The sequence below is a fragment of the Harpia harpyja genome, chromosome 14 (assembly GCF_026419915.1).
Source record: "Harpia harpyja isolate bHarHar1 chromosome 14, bHarHar1 primary haplotype, whole genome shotgun sequence".
NCBI classification, from domain to species: Eukaryota; Metazoa; Chordata; class Aves; order Accipitriformes; family Accipitridae; genus Harpia; species Harpia harpyja.
Genome location: NC_068953.1, coordinates 7,327,610 through 7,349,304, shown reverse-complemented (window position 1 = coordinate 7,349,304; position 21,695 = coordinate 7,327,610). Strand labels below are relative to the sequence as shown.

At 49.2% G+C, this 21,695-nt stretch overlaps 1 protein-coding gene across 18 annotated transcripts in view; it reads left to right on the top strand.

Annotated features, from left to right (window-relative positions):
* Positions 1 to 21,695, top strand: part of CACNA1G (calcium voltage-gated channel subunit alpha1 G) — a 150,799-nt gene that overhangs the window by 89,277 nt on the left and 39,827 nt on the right. For 12 of the 18 annotated variants that reach the window (XR_008238190.1, XR_008238188.1, XM_052807442.1 and 9 more), the window contains exons 15-22: positions 1,189 to 1,257; positions 4,038 to 4,131; positions 4,751 to 4,935; positions 5,086 to 5,532; positions 11,243 to 11,343; positions 12,537 to 12,660; positions 15,660 to 15,728; positions 16,591 to 16,775. Coding sequence is in view for 16 of the 18 variants with exons in the window: in XM_052807442.1 (XP_052663402.1) it covers positions 1,189 to 1,257; positions 4,038 to 4,131; positions 4,751 to 4,935; positions 5,086 to 5,532; positions 11,243 to 11,343; positions 12,537 to 12,660; positions 15,660 to 15,728; positions 16,591 to 16,775 (1,274 nt within the window). In the remaining 2 variants the exon portion in view is untranslated. Of the gene's footprint in view, positions 1 to 1,188; positions 1,258 to 4,037; positions 4,132 to 4,750; positions 5,533 to 11,242; positions 11,344 to 12,536; positions 12,661 to 15,659; positions 15,729 to 16,590; positions 16,776 to 21,695 lie in introns of all 18 variants that reach the window. The other 6 variants (XM_052807441.1, XM_052807438.1, XM_052807439.1 and 3 more) reach the window with 3 other exon arrangements.

Genomic DNA, 21,695 nt, shown 5'->3' with positions numbered 1-21,695 from the left:
GTGCTCTCTGGATGTAGCATCCTTGAAGAAATAAGGACTTGGACTTCTTCTGGGCTTTAACCAGAGACAACAGTCCCTTCTCCCACAGTAGGGATTTTGGATGGTGTTTTCTTGCATCCTTTACCTTGTGCATTCCTATCGGTTTCAGTGGGATTTTCCTTCTGAAGGAAAAGTGTTTCCATGTTTTCTCTTTTGATGGCTTTTCCATGTCTCTCTGTTGCAACCAAAGACTTTAAATTAAGTGTCCGTTACATCGCTAGCAAGACACCGTTGTCCAAACATCCAGATCCCAGAGCTGATCGGTCTTAAACTCTTCATCCCAGCCTAGAGTGGGATGAGTTTTGCATCCCTTGTAGCAACTGGAGGAAAGATCATCTACCCTGTAGGCAAGAACTTAAGCCGGTGGGACAACCTGTGCCCTCCTGCCACAGTGCGTAACCTCCCACAGCCCCGCGGGACGGGACCAGGCACTGCCACGCTGCCGAGATGTGCCGAGGAGCGTTGGGAGAGCCACCCCTGAGGAAGGGGAAACACAATGAGGTGAAAAATGACATGTGCTTTCCGAGTGGGTAGGGAAAGACTGACTTCTGGTGCTGTGGAGAGATGCTGTGTCCCCCTGCCGTGTTTGGGAACCCGGCTGATTTAAACCGGTATCTCCACTAATGGGGGTGAGGAGGGATCTGAACTCACAGCAGATTCTGGTGGCTTTCCTTAAATGAGGTATTTCACCTGGCCGTAAGAGGACTGATACTGTGTTAATCAAACATTCATTAAAGGACTCCTCTGCCGCTTAATGAAGGCGTAATAAATAAAGATCCTATTATGCTGCTGCAAAAAAAAAAAAAGATATATAATAATGTTTTCAATAATTAGCTGGTGTTTCATTAGCACAATTATCACTGAGGAGCTGAAGCAAGCTCTGTTCAAAACACTTAATTTAAAGGTAAGGCTGGTCCCTTCGAAGGGCTTCTCTCCATCTGAGATCTTCCACCCCTTCCCTGCGCCGAGTGGAGTGGGTGCCCCAGCCCGGCTCTCCATCGTGGCTGCACGCTGCCCTTCTCCCCCTCCCCTCTCCTTCCCTGCCTTGTGTGTTTTTTGATTCCCTATTCAGTCCTGCTGTTGAAACTGTGAAAATTGAACCCCCCTTCCCCTTCCTCCCCCCTCCTTCCCCCCCCGTTTCTCCTTCAGGAGATCTCCAAGCGAGAAGACGCGAGTGGGCAGTTAAGCTGTATTCAGCTGCCTGTCGACTCGTCGGGGGTACGTACACAGCACATCCCACCGCCCACCGTGGTTGTCTCTCGTGGTGCCTGGTCACACGCCGTGGTGCTGTTCTCATTGTAGTAGCTGTTGTTCTTTTGGGGTTTTTTTGGGTGTTTTGGGGGTGTTTTTGTTTTTTCTTTCCTCTTTGTTGTCCTCATTGTTGAGTCAGCCTTGATTTTAAGTCCCTTCCTTCTCTGGGGCAGCCAGGTAAATTAAGGTGGGTGCTTCAGGGCAGCTGATGTGGCTCCAGCCCTGGCTCTTGCCCGACCTCTTTCTGGATGCCTGCCCTGGGGAAGGCTCCCCACGGGGCTGTCGCATCCCGGGGATCTCCCTAGGGCTGCGGACGGCGATGCTGATTGCTGACCATGCCCGCCAAGCACTCCCTCCACCACGCAGGCGCAGGAGGGTGCCCAGGAGCGAAGGGACCTGGAATCAAGCCTGTTTGTGGACACGTGTGGGGGGAGCCCCGTGCTCGGCAGGACAGGGTAGGACGGCGGCAGCTGCGCTGTGGCATGTCCCAGAAAGGCTGGCCAGGATGCTGGGACTGTTGGCGCAATGCTGCGTTGCAGAGCTGGTCAGGGTGCGAAATGGTCCCGTTCAGGTCTGAGGAAGCCATGGATCTCCAGAGTGCAGCACGTCCCAAACCTTACTCTTCTGCCAACCTCATCTTTCTCTTTACTGCTCCCTTTCCTTTCTGTCCTTTCCGAGAAGTCTGGCTTTTCCCTCGGCACAAAAGCCCTTTCCCATCGTATCCCAGTGTGTCAGTCCTCTTCGGTACAGGCTGCTTTAGTCGTTGTACCATATGGTCCATCCTGACATACCCTCGTTTCCCAAAAGGATTTTAACTCCCTGTTCTCTCATAACCCCTTTTCTATCCAGAAAGGCAAACTGGGAGTGCAAGAACAGGTAACGGGCAGCAGCCCCGGCTGCGAGATGCTTGCCTGCACCGTACTGAGTCTGGCACGTGGTGTTTCGGAGGGGATGCTTTCTGCCCTCCAGATGTGGGGTTTGGTGCTGGGGAAGCGGGTGGGAGGTCCCCACATAGCTCTGCTTTTCCATCTCGGCACACATCTCGTTGTGCACCCTAAAACTTTCCTTTGGGCTGTTAAAGAGCACTCCAGGAATACAAATCACAAAAAATTCTCCCTGTTATTTATTCCTTTTTAATAACCCATTAGGGAGAATGAGTAATTCCTGGCAGGCCCACTGATGGGCTGAGCCGGGAGCCTTTGCTGGGAGCGTACCTGGAGCCAGCTGGAGCCCCTGTTCATACGGAGACACAGTTTTGACTCCAGCGAAGTTCAGGCCAGCCTGACTTTACTGCTCCCCTTTGCAAGGTGCATTCCTGACCTTCCCAGTCTGCGTCCTGCAGGATGAGCTTTCCTGAATAGCACAGAAGTCCTGGATCCTCAGGAGGGGAAGTTTTGAGCCAACACTTCACATCACACTCTCCTATGCCTTAAAAACATGTGTCTGAGAGTGTCCAGTCTGCCTGGAAAAAATCCCCTTAACTGTTTAGTGACCCCATAGGGGAGTATTAGGGCTCATCCCTCTGGTGTTTTGCCGAACAAAGAGGCGCAGGGCACTGGACCTTGTGTCGGATGCCATCTCCTCCTCCAGTCCCATGCTGGGGCCCCTCTGGTTTTTTACAGCTAACACGTACCCAAGCACCAAACCTCCGCAGCGCTGGCCAGGGCTCCCAGGGGCACAGCGTAGCCTTGGTGGGTTTTCTGGGGCTCCTGGTCTCTCCCAGCTGAAGTGAGGGTCTGCTTGGCTTCTTTCATCCCAGCATCCTCCCTCCCTTCCCACCTCACCTCCCTCCCGACGTACATCACGACAGGGCTTGGTGCCCTTTGCCAGAGCAGTGGTTTCAGCCACAAATCTTCTTCTTTTGGATGAGTGTCGTTCTGGCGAGCACCATTGCCTGTCGGGTTATCCTGACTATACCACACCCTAAGCGCCTTTCTGCAGTGCCAATGGACAGAATCAGTGGGGCGCACAGGGACGTCCCTAAGCAGGTCCGTGCCGCAAGACCAAGCGAGAGCCCGGGCACCACGCTGCGAGCAATGGTAAACCTCTTCTCTCTCCTCCCGAGGGTGGGCCCGTGTCAAAGAGGGCAGCTCTTGCTCAACCCCCGGCGTTCGAAATGATACAGTGGAATTTAAATCCCCCAAATGATACAGCATAAATCGCCAAAACTTCTGTTTCTGTTGTGTGTTGCAGCTGGGAAGGGAATGGCCAGCTTATCAGGTTCTGCCACCTGGATCCTCTCTGTGCTGGTGGGGCATCCATCGACATATGCCCGTTAGCTGCGTTGGAAAGTGGGGTCCCTTGAGCCCCTTCTGAATCCTGGATTGCTTCATCGAAGCATCACTAGAAAGAGCCACACACGGGGAGTTTTAAGCCATAGCGTCTAAATTGAGAGATGAATAGGGTCAATTTTTGTCCCAAAATTGCTCATCAGATATCTGTCCTTCCCTAATATTTGCCCAGTGTGCAATTCCAGCAGCAAAAATTAAGCAATAGGGTTTTTTTCTGATCCCTTTCTGGGACCGTGTTTGTAGCCAGAGGCAGTCTGTCTTCCTGGTAGGAGGTTAATTAGTCTGTGGTATAAATACGTGCATGCGTCATTTTGTGAAAGGTGATGTTGCATCGTGGTACGAAATTCAGTGGATCTGTAGGTGTGGTGTTGGAGACGGGAATCCATTTTTTTCAGAGGGGTGTCCGTGCACCATGGCCCTTCGCCGTCCTTGCTGACGCCTTCTCTTTTGCTCCAGGGTGATGCTTCCAAGTCTGATTCCGAGGGGGATCTCTTTCCCCGCAGCCTAGAAGAGGAGGGAGGACTTAAGAAGAACCTGTCGAATCCAGCCTGTGAGTAACAACCCTGGGAGGACAGGCCTTTCCGCAGAAACCTTGCTTTTGCTGTGAAAACAACGCGTCCCGAAGGGAGGAGCCCTCCTAGAGAGAACAGAGTAGTCCAAGCTGTGACAGGCTCAACCAAGGCCAGCAGGCATGCAGCGTGGGGTGGGATCGTGGGATGCAGATGGAGAAAGACATGATGGCGTTTGAGCTGTAATCTCCCCACCAAGACAGACGTCTGGGCTTTCGGGGTGTCTGTGCAGGGGCACAGGTGGAGAAGCTGCAGGGAAGGAGGGTGGATGGAGCCCAGCATGGGCAAGGAGGTTCTCAAGGTTGGAGCTGGCAAGTGTTGGTTGGAGGGTTGAGGGGCAGCAGGTGATGATCTGTATCTGCTTTCCTCTCTCATTGGTATCTGATCCTGTTGGCACTGGATCCCATCCCTGATTTACATCCCCTTGCCCCCCTGGTAGGCTGAAGGACAGGTTCCCAGCTCTCCAGAATGGCTTTTTGGCCCCCATCCTCCTGATGCTTGGAGGAGAGCCATCTCTGTGCAGCTGCTTTGCTTCCCTAAGAGCAGGTCGTAGATGTGCCCCTTGAGGTATGACACCTAAAACCCACTCATGTCTTCCAGTGATGGCCCTGAGTGACCACCCGGAGCTGAAGAAGAGCTTGACCCCGCCGCTCATCATACACACCGCTGCCACGCCGATGCCCATGCCCAAGAGTGCCATGTTCGGAGACGCAGCGCAGGGCTATGAGTCCCGCCGGGCCAGCGGCGTCTCCATGGACCCCGCCGCCTACGAGCTTAAGTCCCCGGTACTCACGTCACCTCCTCCTGTGGATGCTCAGCATGTGTCCGTTGGGCTTGCGGGGTTATCCATCCATCCATCCGCCCCAGCTGGCGCAGCAGCAGTCCGGCACGGGGTGGGTGGCACTGGGCTGATGCTCTCCCTGTCCTTCCCGCAGCCCAGCACCCGCAGCTCCCCACACAGCCCCTGGCGTGCCAGCAGCAGCTGGAACAGCCGCCGCTCCAGCTGGAACAGCATCGGCCGGGCCCCCAGCCTCAAGCGTCGGGGGCAAAGCGGCGAGCGCAGATCCCTCCTCTCCGGGGAGGGGAAGGAGAGCTCAGAGGAAGGGGAGAGCTCGGATGAGGAGCGCTCCAGCCGGGCCGGCAGCTTCAATGGCTCTTTGCCTCATCGCATGGAATCGCTGGAAACAAAAGGCTCCTTCGACCTCCAGGATACCCTGCAGGTGCCTTCCCTGTACCGAACCAGCAGCATGCACAGCAGCCGAACCTCCACCTCTGAGCACCAGGACTGCAACGGGAAGACCTCGCCGGGTCTGCTGCTGCACCAGCTCCACCTGGATGACCCCCGACAGGACTGTGATGACTGCGATGACGAAGGCAACATGGTAAGGAAATGCTAAGCGCTTATTTTGGCTTTTTTCCTTGTCAAAGCGATGCTTGTACCTGCCTCAGGGGTGCGCGAGTGGGTGAGAAGCAATGGCCTGTTGCAGGGACTAGGTCTGGCCATCACCACCAGCCCCAGACTGAGAGTCACCCAGAAGAGCACCAGAAGGTGTCTGGGCTGTGGGTGCCATCAGAAATGGGGTTGGCATCTATCTTATTAAGTATTTCAATGCATTATCAGATCGTTCATGATGGAGAGATCAGGGCAAAACTCCCCAGGTTCCACTAAAAGGTGCAAAGTGAAGGCTATCTCTTGGAAATACACACTGTTCTGATTTTATTTTCTCCTTTTTTTTTTTTTTAAAAAACCAAGTAACTTTCCCTGCTCTTCAACCATTATTCAGCTTTCTCCCCCCCCCCCAGCATCAGACAATTTCTATTGACATCAACAGGCAAATAAAGGGCAGAGTTTGGCCCCCATTCCCATGGCGGTGTTAGTCCCATAGAGACAGTGGTAATTTCAAAGGCTTTGCATTAATTTCTGTATGAAGAGGCATTAAGCCAATAAGCATCTCTCTTTCACGGGCCTGAAAAGTGCCATTTAGCAAATATTAGCTAAAAGGGCTGTAAGCGCAGGGAAGGGAAGAGGGTCCCTGGCTCTTTTTCCACGTGGATGTTTGTATCTTAAGGGAATAAAAGGAATTCGGCTGCTTTTCCAAGGTTTTCTGCATGGTTGGCAGAGAGGGGGTTGAGCTGGGCGGCAGGATGCCCACTGTCCCAGCTGTTGCGTGTGTGTCGGGATAGCCCTGGGACAGTTTTTGGGTGTTTTCTGCTCTTCCCAGGGTAGCTCTTTGTTTCACTTTACCTTGTTCTCAGGCTTAAAAATGTGATGGTCTGATGTGTCACCCCCCAGGAGGTAACTCTGTTTCTGTTGGTGAAATGGATGGGGTTTGGGTAGAGCCACGTGATGGTAACTGGGGTGGTACTGAGAACAGGAAAGCTGCAGCTTGTGGACATGATTTCACTGTATTTCACTGAGTTTGTTGAATGAAAATGGAATTTGGAGCGTGTGAAGGGATGTGAAAGGCAGCGGTGACTCCAGAGAAGGAACAGGAGGAGAAAGAGAGTTAGTGCTGGCAGAATGGAGTCGCTCAGCCGTGAATTGCCTTTAAAAAAAGCCATTATCCCATTACATCTCCAGCATGGATCCTCAGCCTGGGATTTTTACTGATTGTCTTAACCTGGTTTTTAACCTCCATAAAATAAATTGAATTTTTACGAAAAGGAGGAGTAATTATTTCTGGAAAAAACACTACTAAAAGTGATCAATGCTCTTTATTGCTAGCTAGGGATTTTTTTCATGCTCCAACATCTGCTGCTTTTTCCAGCTCACCTGGTCCAAACATCCTGCAGGTCCCTTCCTTCCCCCGCGTGAGATCAGAAGCCAGCAGCCTCCCTTGCTCTGGGCATCGTGTGATGGGACGTGTCCCTCCTCTCCCATCCCACCCAGCCCTGCAGCCCCAGCCAGTGCTGACGATAGGCTGTTGAATAAGATGCATGTTTTTAATCTTTATTATGACAGCTGCTTTTAGCGTAAACCAAACGTCGTCTTCTGTGTGCCGACGTCTGGCCACGGAGGGTTAGACCAAAGGTCCCTCAATTCTCTCCCATGGAGTGGTCAGAAGCAAATGCCTAGGGAAAGAATAGGCAAAATAGGGTAAATAAATTGTGTCCCAGCCCATGGTATAGCCACAACTGGGACATCTGCAGCTGGTCGGTGCCTTTCCCCATGCTCCGAAATATGTCTTCACTGCAAATCACTAAACCAGATGGATCGGAAATATTGCTTAGATTAGCAAAATGAGCCCCCAGGTTGCGGAGCTTCCCTTTTATGATTCCCTCCTGACATTTGGGGTGATGCTTTGCCCCTAAATTAGCCTTGACAAAGTCAGAAAAAAGTAATTATTTTTGAAGTGGAAAAAATAAAACTCAAAACTCCCCCACCAACAAAAGAAGAAAAGAACTCAACTGTTATTCAGATCAAAGTAATCCTAAATATGCCCTTCTGCAACAAAGCTTCACATCTCTCCTTGCTGGCTGGTTTTGATTGCCTCTGCGCAGAAATAAAAGGAAGTGCAAAGGCTTCGTTTGGATCTCCCAGGCTCCCATTATATTAGTGCCGCTCCGCTGCCTTCAATGAGTTTATTCTGAATTTACATCCCTCCGAGGGGCCAGAATCAGGCCCCTGAGAGCTCTTCTCCCTAGAAGTATAAAACCAGGGGACTGAAATCTGTTCTTCATTGCATGAATGCAGGCAAGGAGAAACTTCACGGAGAGAGCGATCTGCTGCCTGGTTGGGTTCGCGTGGCTGTGACCAAGATCAGGGATCTGCTGTGAGGTCTTTGTTGTTCACGTCTGCTGGATTTTGGATGCTTTTGGGTGCTTTCCTACCCAAATTGCTGAGTGCTCAGAGCAGAAAGTCAGGGAAATATTGAATCTGCAACTAAATGTGTCCCCTCCTCCCAGAAACCTCATTGCGTGTTGCAATTGCGGCTCCTTTCCCCTTTGCCTATTGCACTTTTTTTCTGTGGTGTGCAGTCCAGCCGCTCCCCAAACCCTCTCAGCCTGCCCCTGCTGCATATTTAAAATTAAATAATCAGGTCCCAAGTGCCTTTGTGCAGCTTCCAGCTTGCCTAGAGGTCCGTTGCAGCTTGTAGAGTGTTTTTCAGCAGTTTCCCCCCATCCTTATAATAAATCTTTTATAAATCTAAGCCTCTCCCTTACTCCAAGGAGTGCATCAGTCATCTTTTAATGCCAACTGCCTTTCATCCTGCCCTCAGAAGTACATTAATATCTGAAAGTCCTAAAAAAAAAGCAGTTATTTATCAGCAGTTCTCCTTGCTGTGGGATCGGAGGGTCCTGTTAGCGTGCTGCCGGGTGAAGGCAGCACCGCTGCCTGTTAGCAGCCAGCATCGCACCACGTCTTGGCTCCTGCCTGCGTGCCGGCGGGGGGAGTTTGGGTGGTCTTACCCAGGGAGATTTTGTCTAAGTTACTGGCAACTGAATTAAAGCGTAGTTTTCTTCTCCCCCCACATCTTTATTCATCCTGTCCAGGTGTGTTTTATGAACAAACAGATATGATTTAAACCACATAATTGATATATCGCTTTGAACATAATGCAGGCTTAAGCAGCAATCAGCCTGATTGTAAGCAGTTGATGCGTGTCTGGACCTCACGGAGAAAGCATTTGATGGGACTTAGGCTGGAAATGCTTAGGTTTTATTTCACAAATATCTTACATTTGGCTCAAATTAACAGAACTGCGCTGTTCCACTGGTGGAAATCTGGAGTAATTCCTTTGACTTTAGATTTCTGTGGATGTACTTGGCCCTGTACAGAGCAGCCAGGCTGCAGCCCTGACTGAGCCAGCGCCGGCCGAGCCCAGTGCTCACCCTTACTCTAACACACTGAATAGAGAGACATGATGGAAGATCACTTTTTGCCTTTGTTATCTGATTTAGCCCATGAACTGCAAGCTGCAACAATTAGCCAAACCCCAAAATATCTTTGGCATTAAAATTGGACAAAAGGAATATAAAGAAGCATTCTGTGCTGCTGACGCATTACCATTCACTACAAATCCCCATGATAAATACCAGAACTGCTTTGAATAATAGATACTTCTGGAAACCTTCCAGCTTGCAAAATGAACTGGACCGAGTCGCAGCTATTACTCCACGTCCAGAGGCTGGAGTAGCAATTGTTCTCACTGCAACTTTGAGCAGACACTTGATTTTTATCCATTTATTTACCTTTGTTAAATCTATGGATAATTAAACTAACTAGGCTGCTCGAAGGGATAACGCAACCCCAAGGATGCATGCTCTATTAAACGGTTTAGAGAGAAGGGAGCAGTTCCGACTCCTTGCCTGGAGTTGGAAAAGGGATCTGAAAACACCCAAGACATGGCCAAAACCTACTGGTGTGCCGTGGCGTGGTCTGTGTTTGTGTAGAAGGGGAGGGAAGGACAGTCAGCTGAAAGAAAGCAGTAGAAAGATCTAGCTTTTTTTGTTATTCAAACTTTTCTTGTTGTTTTCACAAGGTGGTTTTCCTTTTCTGAAGGGTTCGGGTTGTCACCGAGTGCTTTCATTAAAACGGACACTACGCTAGCTGTTACCCATTGCTAATGAGACCCCTGGCTGAGTGCATATAAGAACAGAAAGCACTTCCTCCTTTCCACTCAATTACCCTAACAAATCCCATTTTTGCAGTCCAGAGTACCTCCAGTTGCTAACAGTTTGGCTCCGAACGAATCCCCCTCCCTGTTTCCAGGATGAAATAAATAAAAGTGCCTTGGCCCCCGGGGTCCGGGCGCTCCTGGGGTGTAAGCAGCAATTCCTGCGCTGGGCTTCGCAGCTCCTTTTCTGAACATCTGCAGGAGAGAGCTTCAAAAAGCCTGTGTGGCCACGTTCCCGCATGCATGCACATCCAAGCCCAGGTGGTAGCAGGGAAATAAGGGTAATGAAAGAGCAAGGATTTATTTTTATTTATCTGTAAATGCAAAACATTGTGGTGACATTGCACACACCGCTCTGTGGATTTATCTTCTGGTGCTTCTATTTGGAAGGGCTGGAAAAGCCCTGGCGTGTTGGGTGAGATGTTTGCCTGGCTTCTGCTGGTTGTCCATACGCAAGGCGCTAGCGCTGCAATGTCAATTGGATTAAAGATCCTGACCTCCCCTCGGAGACCTATCGATGAGAAGGCGACAAACCTAATCCAGAGGCTGTTGCAGCCAGGAGGAGGCTTCCCCTCGGCATCCAATTTTTCATGTCGTCAGTTGACCTGTTGGCCAAGGCTTTTACAACCTGCCCTCCTGGCCTTAAACGACCTTGCAGACGGTCTAAAACATAAGTACGGGTGGCTGAGGATGCGCTGTGGTTTCAAGTAGGAATTAATTTGTGGGAATCGCATGGCCCATGTTCATGCAGAAGGTCAGGCTGGCCATGGTATTACCTTCTGGCTTTATAATCTCCCATCTAATCTGTTCATGCTAAATGAGAGGCAGATGCTCACCATTGTGTTCCTGGACCAAAACTTGGGTCCCAAACAATTTCTTCAGCTTTCCAGTGGTGCATGGACATAGGGCTTAGCCCAGCAAGCAGCAAGAATCCCTCCTTCTGCTCCCTTTATAACTTCTGACATAAGCATTCTGTATTAAAAAAAACAACCAACCAACAAAAAAACCCACAAAAATACCCCCCAAAACCTTTAGAAGATTCAGGCAAGCATCTGATGAGTATCTGGAGGGACTGAGGCTGATCGGAGCGTGTTATCAGTCCTCCGGGCAAGGGTTTTATTAATCATGTTTGTCCTCTTGGCTAACTGTGTGCCAGATGCAATTACCGTGCGGAGGAAGAAGCAAGACCAAACCCTGTGAGCTCGCAAGGCTGGCACAGCCCTCGCCTGGCTGCCAGAGCTCCTTCCCCTGCCCAGTGGGGTCTTTTCTGGGGGAAGATCATTTTATTTCAGCTTTACTGAGCGCTTGGAGATATGCGTTCAGTGAAAAATTGCCCTGAGTCCTTCACTTTGAAGTTTTGGGGGGTTATTTTTTTAACAGTTCTGTGTTTTCCTCCTGGTACGTTTCTGGGTTATTTTTTTAACAGTTCTGTGTTTTCCTCCTGGTACGTTTCTGCTGTACGTTTTCCTCCTAGAGCAAAAGGGACCGCATGAAGGCATGGGTACGGGCACGTCTCCCCACCTGCTGCAAACAGAGAGACTCCTGGTCCATCTACATCTTCGCCCCTCACTCAAGGTAAGGCAGCTGCCCTTGAGCAGGAGCGGCGTGCCGGGCACGGATGCCCTCATTACAGTGGCTCACTCTGCCCATCTATCCTAGATGGGTCTCTATGTGTCAGTCCACAAAACTCCCAGCCCTTCCCCTGCTTCAGCACTACATTGGGGTCACGCAGCAAACGGCTGCCAGATGCAGAGAGCTGCTCCGGGGCAGGCATGGCCCTGGCATAGCAGTGTCCAGTAGAGACCCATAGCCCAGGGCATGGCTGCAGCTTTATCAAGTTCGTTTGCTTCATCAGCGATGCTAGCATTCTGCAAGTTTTTTACTTGATGGAGCATGGGGAGTTTGAAGCAAGGAGGAGAGGCACTGCATTAAGCAGAGAAATCTGAATTTGCCCCTGCTGCACACTTACAACACAGCAAAGGACGCTCCTTGACCTCCTAAACCTGCCTCTCAGCCTGGACTTCTCTGTCCTCCCCCTTCCCTTCCTCCCTCTCCCAACAACCCCCAGAAAACACACTCTCCTTGCCTGCAGGCCCCCAGCTCTGCCCTTCCCAAAGCCCGGCCGTGCCGGGGCCATCTGTGGCTCCATGCTCTCCTACATGTTTCTCTGGACGTGCACCCACGCTCAACGAGGGTTTCCCGTGTTTGAGCTGGTGGGCCCTGGACAGCATTCGAGTTCATTCATACAAAGATTAGAGAGATTTTCAGAAACAGACTTTGGGAAATGTAATACAGTATTATAAATCCTGGGTCAGTGTACAGCCATCTGTCACAATAAATAGCTTCTGTCCCTTTGTTCCATGTGCGCTCAACCCTTACAGGCTTGTTGGGAGTATTTCTTCCCTTATTTAAGCTAAACCTGAGCGCTACGGACCAGGTAGGGGGCCGGATCCAAACCTGGCCGCATGTCCGAGTTGTGGAAGCAGCTGCTCCATTTCAAGTGACCCAAAGCCCCCTGTGAACATTACCAGGGCTTGAAATTTGTGGCCTAATTCTGTAGCTCGGATCCTATTCTATTCATACCCCGATCTGCCCGCAGCGTGCGGCTCTGCCAGGGAGGGGATTGGGAGATTGTAGCTCATCTGCTTTGCAAACGGAGCGCTTGATTCCCCTGCCATGCGTCGAGCTGCTGCGTTTCTCCCCAGGCAGTCGAGCATTAATAGCTAGTCTGTATGTCCTCTTTTTTTTTTTTTTTTCTTTCTTGGCAGATTCCGTCTGATGTGCAATAAAATCATCACACACAAGATGTTTGATCATATCGTCTTGGTGATCATTTTCCTGAATTGCATTACCATTGCCATGGAACGACCCAAAATTGAGCCTCACAGTGCTGTGAGTTTCCGAGGTTAATGTTCTTCTGTGCTCCTCGTGGAGCCAACACCCGTGGCTTGGACCCCACTGCTGTGCGCTTGGTCTCACTTTCTTTCTCTTTTTTAAATGGGAAGCTGCCAACACCCCCTGCATATCCTTTGAATTAGGTACAGCAACTCTCCTGGCCCCTACCCAGTGTCCTTTCAAAGTACAAGAGCAGAGCTCATGGCCTGCAATGTATCGAATATCCCATTTCTGCAAGTACAATCAAGGTTTTAACACATGACATAAGCATGACATCTGTCTCAGTTTCCTTCTCTGATAAACCTTCAAACACTTTTCCTCTCTCAACACAATGTTCGTTTCTTCCATCTGTTCTCCATGGGCACGTATGCGTGGTGCGAAGGGAATGGGGGAAACTGTTCATTTCATACTCTTCTCTCCCCTTTGTGTATCAGCTCTCTGCGACACAAGACAAACTGAATTGGTACACGCACGGTAATGCTATTTCCCCAAACCATTTTGTTTTAGTAGACGGTGTAAGGATTTCTCAAACCAGACCTTCACAGCACCAACATCCATCAATCAGAGGGGCAGAATCATCCTATTGCTCTTTTATTTTAGCATAGATTGTGGCTGAGAGATACGCTGGGCTCTTGCTGATGTATTGTGAAAGACTGCTCATATCACAATCGTATAGAATCCTGTTTTGTTGATGTAGGCGTGTCAGGCTGTTCATTTTTGTGGATCTTCAATGTAAGACCTTAAAACTGGAGTCTTGGCTGCTCTGTGCCTATTTTAAGCTTTCCCTAGCTTTTAAGCTTTCCTCCCTACTGTAATAATTTGCCCAGTGTTCCCTCCCCTAAATCCTTTTTTTTTCTTTTGGTTATTATGCAGTCATGGGGCACCAACTCACACCTACAAGAAGAGAGCAGGACTCCCTGCCAGCCGATCTAGCAGGAGGAAATCACCCTGCTGTTCTGCAAATGGGGCACCCTGAGAATGTCCCTTGAAATCCCAAATGCTTCTTTGGAGCCCCTCGCTGTGTCCTCTGAGAGTCACCATTCACCAAGGCTGGCTCCAAAAGGAACTGTAGTTACACAGAGATGAAGGGAATGGGGTGACATGCATGAGTCCCAGGAGACCCCAGCAAAGAGATGTAGCACAAAAACCCAGTTCTTTGTATATGAAAGGAGGAGGATGAGCTGTGGTGTCCCCAGGCATTGGAAGAGTGCAGAGAGGAAGGGAGACAGGGACTGGTGTGAGGTTCATCAGCATCAGGTTATAACCAAGGGAACAAAAATGGGTCATCCAGGGCTGGAGCTGAGCCAGACCATGGCCTGGGAGCAGCAGGGAGGAGAAAGGGGATCCTGACCAGTGGGGCAGGGAGCAGGGGAACCAGAAGGAGTGCACGGGCCCTGCCTGCGCTGATGGAGCTCTCATCTGGAAACCGAGAGAGTTAGTTTAGCTTGAGTTGTTTAAAATAATTGTACTTTGCTTACCCAAGCTGTGGATTTTCTAGCTGCTTCAAATGAGTTCTCTTTCCCTGTCCCAGTTTCAGCTGGCTTATCAGAACAGGGGATGCTGTTGCTAGCCAACACGCGCTCCCCATCGCGGAGTGCGCGACATGGGCCGGGGAGATTATCCTTCAAAACAGCCACACGCTTGCCAGAGAGGAATGTAATATCCTCAGTCTCTCCTCCATGCTATTGCTGTTTTATCTCCAGCTCCACAAGCAGGTCCCTACTCTCGTTCTCCTGCACACTGCCTACCTCTCTACAGCAGTCTTTTGTGTGGCAGTCAGCTAACGGCTGGAGACGTTTCCTATCACAGCTCAGGCAGTCACAGTGCAGGTCTAGGACCTAATTAATTATGGACCCCGTATGGAAACAAGCTACTCGGTGGTTCCTGAGTCACTTTCAGTAAATCATGATCTGGCAAGAGAGAGAGTTGCCAAGGTGTTTTGTCTTGTTTAAATTGCTTCTCATTTTGAGCGAGAGATCTGCATCTCTTACAGGACTGCTCTGTAGGGAGAGGCAGAAATAAATCCAAACTTGTTATTAGCAGAACTGAGGCTGGTTCAATTGTATGCACACATGCATACATGCATGCGCATCACCTTTCCTCCAGCTTCTGCCTTCTGCTGTCCATTTCTCAGTACAGGCGATCAGAGATTGTTCAGGGATTAGGGAAAAGTGTAATTTATTTAATGATCATCATTAAAAAGAAAGGTTTCTGCTAACTACAGATAGGGAAGCAGTCCATGGTCTCATCTGTAATCACTAGCTGCTATTGCAGAGCGATGGCAGTGAGGACTGCATGGTCTGGTGGATAGTGCAGGGGACCGGGAGATGAGGCTATTGGGTTTCACGCCCAGGTCTAGCCTGTGGCTTTGGGCGAGTGAATCAACCTTTTAGGGGCAGGTCTCAGCTGGCATAAACCCCCAGAGCTTCACTGGCTTCAGTGGAACTGTGACAACTCATGCCAGCTGTGCTTTGGCTTCCCATCGGTCCTCCTTGCCTTGCAGCACAGCCACGCTAATATTGACTTAATTTCTAGGAGAATTGGGAGCTCAGTGATATTTGCACTGTGCGGTGACGTCCGCAAGTGAGGGGCAGGTAGAGATTTGTTAAGCATGCTCCAAGGGAGGGGGGAGATCTCCCTGTTTCTTTTGGGGGGAGAGGGGGAGGCAGAATTCGGGGGCAGATATGGGGGGATTTGGGGGCAGATATGGGGGGATTTGGGGGCAGATATGGGGGGATTTGGGGCAGATGGGGGGATTTGGGGGCAGGTGCCGGCACCTGCCCCTGTCCATGGTGCTGACACGGACCCGGCCTCTGGCAGGGCTGAACTGTGCGAAGTGTTGTTATCTAAATATTTGGATTTTCCCCTCTTTGCGAGCAGTCTGAGACTTGTTTCAGCACAGAAGCTGGAGGACAGTTAGCAACCACCCAAATATGCACAGGGAGATGTACAGCTGCAGAGAGCAGGCTATAAAACTTTGTCTCTCTTTTTCATAGGAACGGATTTTCCTAACGCTCTCCAACTACATCTTTACAGTTATCTTCCTGACTGAGATGACGGTTAAGGTAAATGAAGCTGGAGGATAAGTGTGCCTGTGTTATAGTAGTGATATTTTATAAGAGTGGACTATCAAAACCCCTAGGTCTACCAGTTATGAGCAAGGTTCCTTTTCTGAATCATATTCACCCACCACATGCCTTATTCTGAGCACATTTTACATCAGAACAATTTCACTGAAGTTGCTCTTGATTTACACCATTATACGAGTAATGGGATGCTTCAATTCAGCAATCCTTTCCTATTCAGCAAAGCTCTGGAGCACATGCTTAACTTCAACCGTGCATGTAAGTCCTATTGTCTTCAACAACCAATTGTCCTCAACAACCTAAGCAGCTATGTGCTTTCCTGCGGAGGGAGAGACTTAAGCACGTTGAAACACTTTGCTGGATTTGAGGCAGGAGGCTCAAAAACCTCTTGCTGTAAATCTCTCTTGTGTAATTCGTAATCATCTTGCAGAACAATTGCTTTTTCTTTGGAAAGTTTCTCTAGTTTCTTTATTTGCAAAGCTTGTAAATGATTGCTTTGGGTCAGCCACTCTGAACCTTTACTCCAGCAGTCTATAGGAACAAAATACAATCAAACTTTTTACGCCAGAGCTAAACGTTAGGAACAGTTTTGTGCAGCTATGTTTAGCTGCATTAAAAATACATCAGCTGTAAGGGACAATCTGGGATGTTTCTGCAGAGGTATTTTTACAATCCTTGCAATATAACACTTTGCTGATTTGTCTAATTAGGCTTCTATACTAGGAAGCAAATGGACTCACAGACTTGTATCTGTAAATAATGCATTCTCAGCAGGTTGCTAACTGGAAGAAACATATTGGATGCGATAGTCATAATTTGTTGCAACTTGGTGTCCGGGCAGGTGGTGGCACTAGGCTTGTGTTTTGGGGAGAAAGCCTACTTGAAAAGCAGCTGGAACGTGCTGGATGGGGTGCTGGTTCTCATCTCCGTCATCGACATCCTGGTCTCAATGGTGTCAGACAGCGGCACGAAAATCCTGGGGATGCTACGGGTTTTGAGACTGCTGAGGACGCTGCGGCCCTTAAGGTAAGCAGAGGATGAGGAAGAGGATTAGTGTAGGGTGTGTGCCAAGGGGGAACTGAGCCTCTCTTGCAAGCAGCAGCATTTGTGCAAGGGAAGGGGCAGGCGAGACGAGGGCACGGCGTCTGTCACCAGCGTTGTGCCCAGCCTCCTGCTGCTCCACAGACAATGAGCGTCCGGAGGTCCTGCAGAGCCGCAAGGAGCTCCGGGCACTCGCTGTGTTTTGGGACCAGCCCCAAGTGCAGTAGTAAACTGATCAATGCCTCTTTTGCTCATTAAAACACACATCCCCTGCTATTTGTGTTCTCATTTGCTCTGTGTAAAGTGCAGCTTAACAGCTTCTTCTCCCCCTTTCCTTCAGGCAGTCAATGCCTTTCATAACAAAGAAGGAAATTAGTAGCAGGTGGCAGATCATTTTTAAGGAAGCAGAGACTAAACTGTTGCTTAACCTAGAATGCAAAGAAACTTTTTTTCCCTCAGTTCCGCATTAATTTTACAGAGACATTTATTCTGAAAAGGTGCCCGAAAAGATGAAAGCAATTGTCCTGCTAACTTGGTCCCCCATCTCTGACAGCAGGAAGTATCCCATGCCCCAGGGGCAGGCACCCCTCTGACAAGAATCTGCCCAAGGACCAGCCTCTTCCAAATAGGCATCCGTTTTGTCCTGTACCCCGAGGCATGAAGGTTTCTCTCCATGCTAAATGCAGTCCCTCTTTAATACCATTGTTGCTGCTCTTGTTATGCAGCAGCTAATAAACCTTCCTGCTCAAAGCATCTTTGTGTGCCTGTCATATCTTACTGCTGCTTCCTTCATAAAAGGTTCTCTTTGAGTCAGGATTTTCTCTTTCAGGACAGAAAAACAAGACCCTGCTTCTGACAGAAAATGTTGTTTTACTACCCCTGTGTGAATAATAAGTCTAAATAACAATGGCTGTGCCTATACGTATATCTTTCAAATATTCTCAACAGCTATGAAAGACTTTCTGTTAAATTGGGCTATGTGTATGTTGTGCCTGGTGAGTTTTAGGACGTGAGCTGCTTTTGATCATTTTTATCTGGACAGATAGCGCCATTGGTGTGGTTCAGCTCCCTGACCATGTGACTAGACTGTCTTCCTACATGACTCCAGTTCAGACTTTTTTCTCTTCATGTGTCCCCTGGCATCTCCATGTCAACTGTAGTTTCTGGGGGTAGTTTCTGCCAGGTTGTTGGTTCAGTAGATCTGCTCTGCTCTTCTGTTTCGGCTGATTTTTGACCCGTGTTAAGAAAACCTACAAAGCAATCTGGATAGCTCTGGATAAAAGAAGAATTGATTTCCCATCTCCAAACTGTGGAATGCAAGTTTCTCTTCTGAGGTGGCGTGGTTAAATCGGATCTAGAGGAAGAGGCTTGGGTTGTGCTGAGCCCTACTAGAGTCACCTGGCTTGGGTTGTGCTGAACCCTGCTAGAGTTGCCTGTCTGACCTAGTAAAAGCCCTGTATGCTTCTTTGTAGATCTCTAGGTCTGCCCGGCCAGGGCCTGGGTCTTTGTTTAGTAGAGCCTTTCTCTGCAGCCACTTATGTGCACGAGTAGTCTGCAGTTATGGGGAATAATGCACTGAGTAACTGCAGGCTGGAGGAAGACCTGCCATCTGGAGCATGTGTAGGATTAGGCTCTTCCATTGCTATTCCATCCCTGTTGGCATTTGATATGTTTTCTCAAGAGAGTGTGTAAATGTTTTCAGCCAACATGCTGCTTTCTGCTACAAAGGAAATGTAAAAAGACAGCAACAAGCCCATTCCCTAAATATGTTCACAATCAGTTCTATTCCCCTGTAATTAGATTTGTAGGAAATGAAAAAGCAGCCATCAAACTGGGGGCTTTTCAGTAAGTCATAAATCTCCGCATGTGGAAACCCATCTGCCTCTGTGATGCACATCTGGGCTGCCCTGAGCATGCCTCTGCCCGCAGCTGCCCGCTCTGCCTTTGCCGCGGGCTGCGCCATGTGGCTTGGGGATCACATCGCCGCTGCCTGGGATGTTCAGCTGGATCAACATGGGATGACAGCTGGGACGGGCGACCTGAGTTCTTTGCACACCATGGCTACAGTCCCCGTGTCCGGGTGAAGTCCCGAGTGGAAGCCAAGTGAATGTTTTTCCTTTCCAGGAAGGCGTAGGGCAGAGACCAAAGCGAATGATCTGTCCCACCGCAGAGGAGCCAACTTGGCTCCTTCTGCCCTCCCTTTCTGTGGGCACTCGGGAGCAGGGCTGCAGGGAGGACACCCTCAGTGAGAAGCCAAGCCACGGCTGTGGGTGACACACTCGAGAGCAGGGACAGCCCTCGTCGTCTCTGCATTGGCTTTCCTGGTTGATTGTCTGAAGGGGTTCGTCTTGCAAAAGACCTCCCTCATTCTGTCTCTTATTTTCTCCTGTGAAAACAACCCTGTTGCTTTACACAGCAGACAAACCACACATGCTTGTGCCTTTTGCCCAGGCATTAAAAAAAACCTAGCCTGCGTGCCAATCACAGGCTTTTGATTGCATGATTGATTATCAGCCTCCAAATTGAATCCATGAGGATTCGAGCCCAGCTTTATGACCAGAATTCCAAAAATATATTCACAAAGGAGTGACATTTAAAGATGTTTCCATGACCCTCTGATGTTTCAGCCAGTAGAGGGATTGCTTATACAATAACATTCCTTCCTAATGCGTTCAACCTGCTGTTGTTGGGATCAAGTGTTGCAGCTTAAGATACAAGAGAAATCAAAACTGAAAATGTATTCACATTTAATGTGGATGGACTTCAGTGCTGTTTTACTCTCTACAGAGCCTGGGCTTTGACTTCCAAAGCAGATGGATAAATTATTCACTTTTCATACCATCGCAGTATGAAATAGTCATTTCATAGACTCTTTTCTATCTATCATATTATGACCTTTGCTAATTTTTTTTTAATCTGTGGAGGAAGGTCTTCATTAACATTGATCTGCTACTTCATCTAAGTGCTACTTCTTCTGAGAGCTCTGATGAGGCTAGCAGGCTTAATGTTAGTAAATGTGATCCAGCTGGGATGAGGCTGGCAGTGGGTTTGGAGTTTGGCGTGTCTCACACCAGGGGTTTAACAGTGTTGGGAATGCTGAGACCAGCAGAACCAGGAGGAACTCAAGGGATTAACATTTCTTCCCACTGAAGAAAAAAAAGGAGGTCTCCTTTCAACTTCCCCAATTGTCATATGCCTAATGCAGACTGGAATTGTCCTGGGTGGAACCTCCGTGAGTCTACGGCTCTGGCACGCCTGGAGGGCTCCAGATCAGCTGGATCCTTCAGCAATAAATTGCAGGAGTGGTGGGTTTACAAGCCTGGTATCAGCAGGACCTTGGGCAATATTGATGAGGTGCGGGGATGCTGTATGTTGACATATTGGAGGTGACACTAATAATCTGGAAATGCTGAGGATTTCATTGGCACTTCTTAGAGAGTTGTCAGACTGTCAGGAGAGCGGCAGGAGTCTTTGCACGGACTTGCCTTGACGTTGGATCAGGCCCTTAGTCTGAGGCAGCTCCAAGGTCTGAAGGTTTTCATTAGTGAGAACTATTATTTTTCAAAATCTTTTCAAAGTCTTCTCTCCCTGTAGGGCTGGAAACAGCATTGGCATGGAGCTAAACTGGTGGCAGCTTTTACCCTCGTGCATTCTCGTTTGAGGAATTCCCTGGTTGATCAAAACACTGAAAGCAGCCAAATGCTGCAGTTTCTCAGCCCTTTTTTTCTCAATACACATGACTTTGTGAAGTCAGACAAGTAACCTCCTATTTTCTCTCTCTACTGGATACCAAATAGTATCTCACAAGGGAAATCACTTTATTATTTCTAGAATAGGCTTTCTTAATAAGTGTTGGAGAAAATTATCAACTTTAGACTCTGGAGACTAAATTTCTTCCTTGTTCCCCCAAATTTAAGGATGCTCCAATAGTTTAGACTACAGGCCTTCAATTTAGAAGACCTGACTTTGGTTCCATTCTGTGTGACAGTGGACAGAATACCTAAGTCAGGATCCCTAAAGGCACCAAAGTGCCTAATTTCCATTGAAATAATTGGAAATGTGTTGCCTGCATACCTCTGAGAACATGGCTTGCGGTCCTCCCACGCCTCAGTTTCCCATCTGTAGTTTGGCAGTTGTAGTATTTCACCCAGGACTGTGTGAGGGTAATACGTGAGGTATGGCGAGGTCTCTAGACCATCTGAAGATTCAGAAGAGAGCTTCAGCCTCAGACTGTCCAGCCCAATTCTTGCTTTGTGCACTCAGATGGAGCAGGAAGAGCCCTGGCCCTGTGGACACTGGATTGACCAGCTCATTGAGTCAGGCACACTAACCTGCTGTCCAGCCTCCTCTGCTAGCTGGCCTCGGCTCGGCTTTCAGCCTCGGTGCAGGTACGACGTGGCAACAGCAGCGTAGCTGCCCCAGCGAGGACCTCAGCCTGGGCTGATTGACGTGGGTTGTTTTGGCAGCCCACACCAACCAGTCTCACGCTGCCGTGGCTGCGTGGGGTCCACACCGTCCCCTGGGGCATCTCCGTCTTGGGCAGCCTTCTGCTTCCTGAGCCATCTCACCCCCCCAACTAATTCCCCCAAATAACCCAGATCTGAGCATCAGGAAAGCCCAGGTGTCTGAAATAGGGAGCCACAGCAGCTACCTGGAAGAGACACCCGGCGTGAGGAATAGCAGCATCTGCCTTTTGTGTTTCACTGGCAAGGGAGTGGATAAAAATACCACCATCTGTTTCTTTTTTAAAATGATAATTGATGAGTTATCCTTGACATTTCGAGTAAATATTTAACCAGAAAAAAGGGAAATAATTTTTAGCTTTTCAGGATACTGTTTAAAGCCAACAGTTTTTGAAAGACCTGGTGCCTGTGCACTGAGCACTGCAGTTTGCTAAACCTGTTG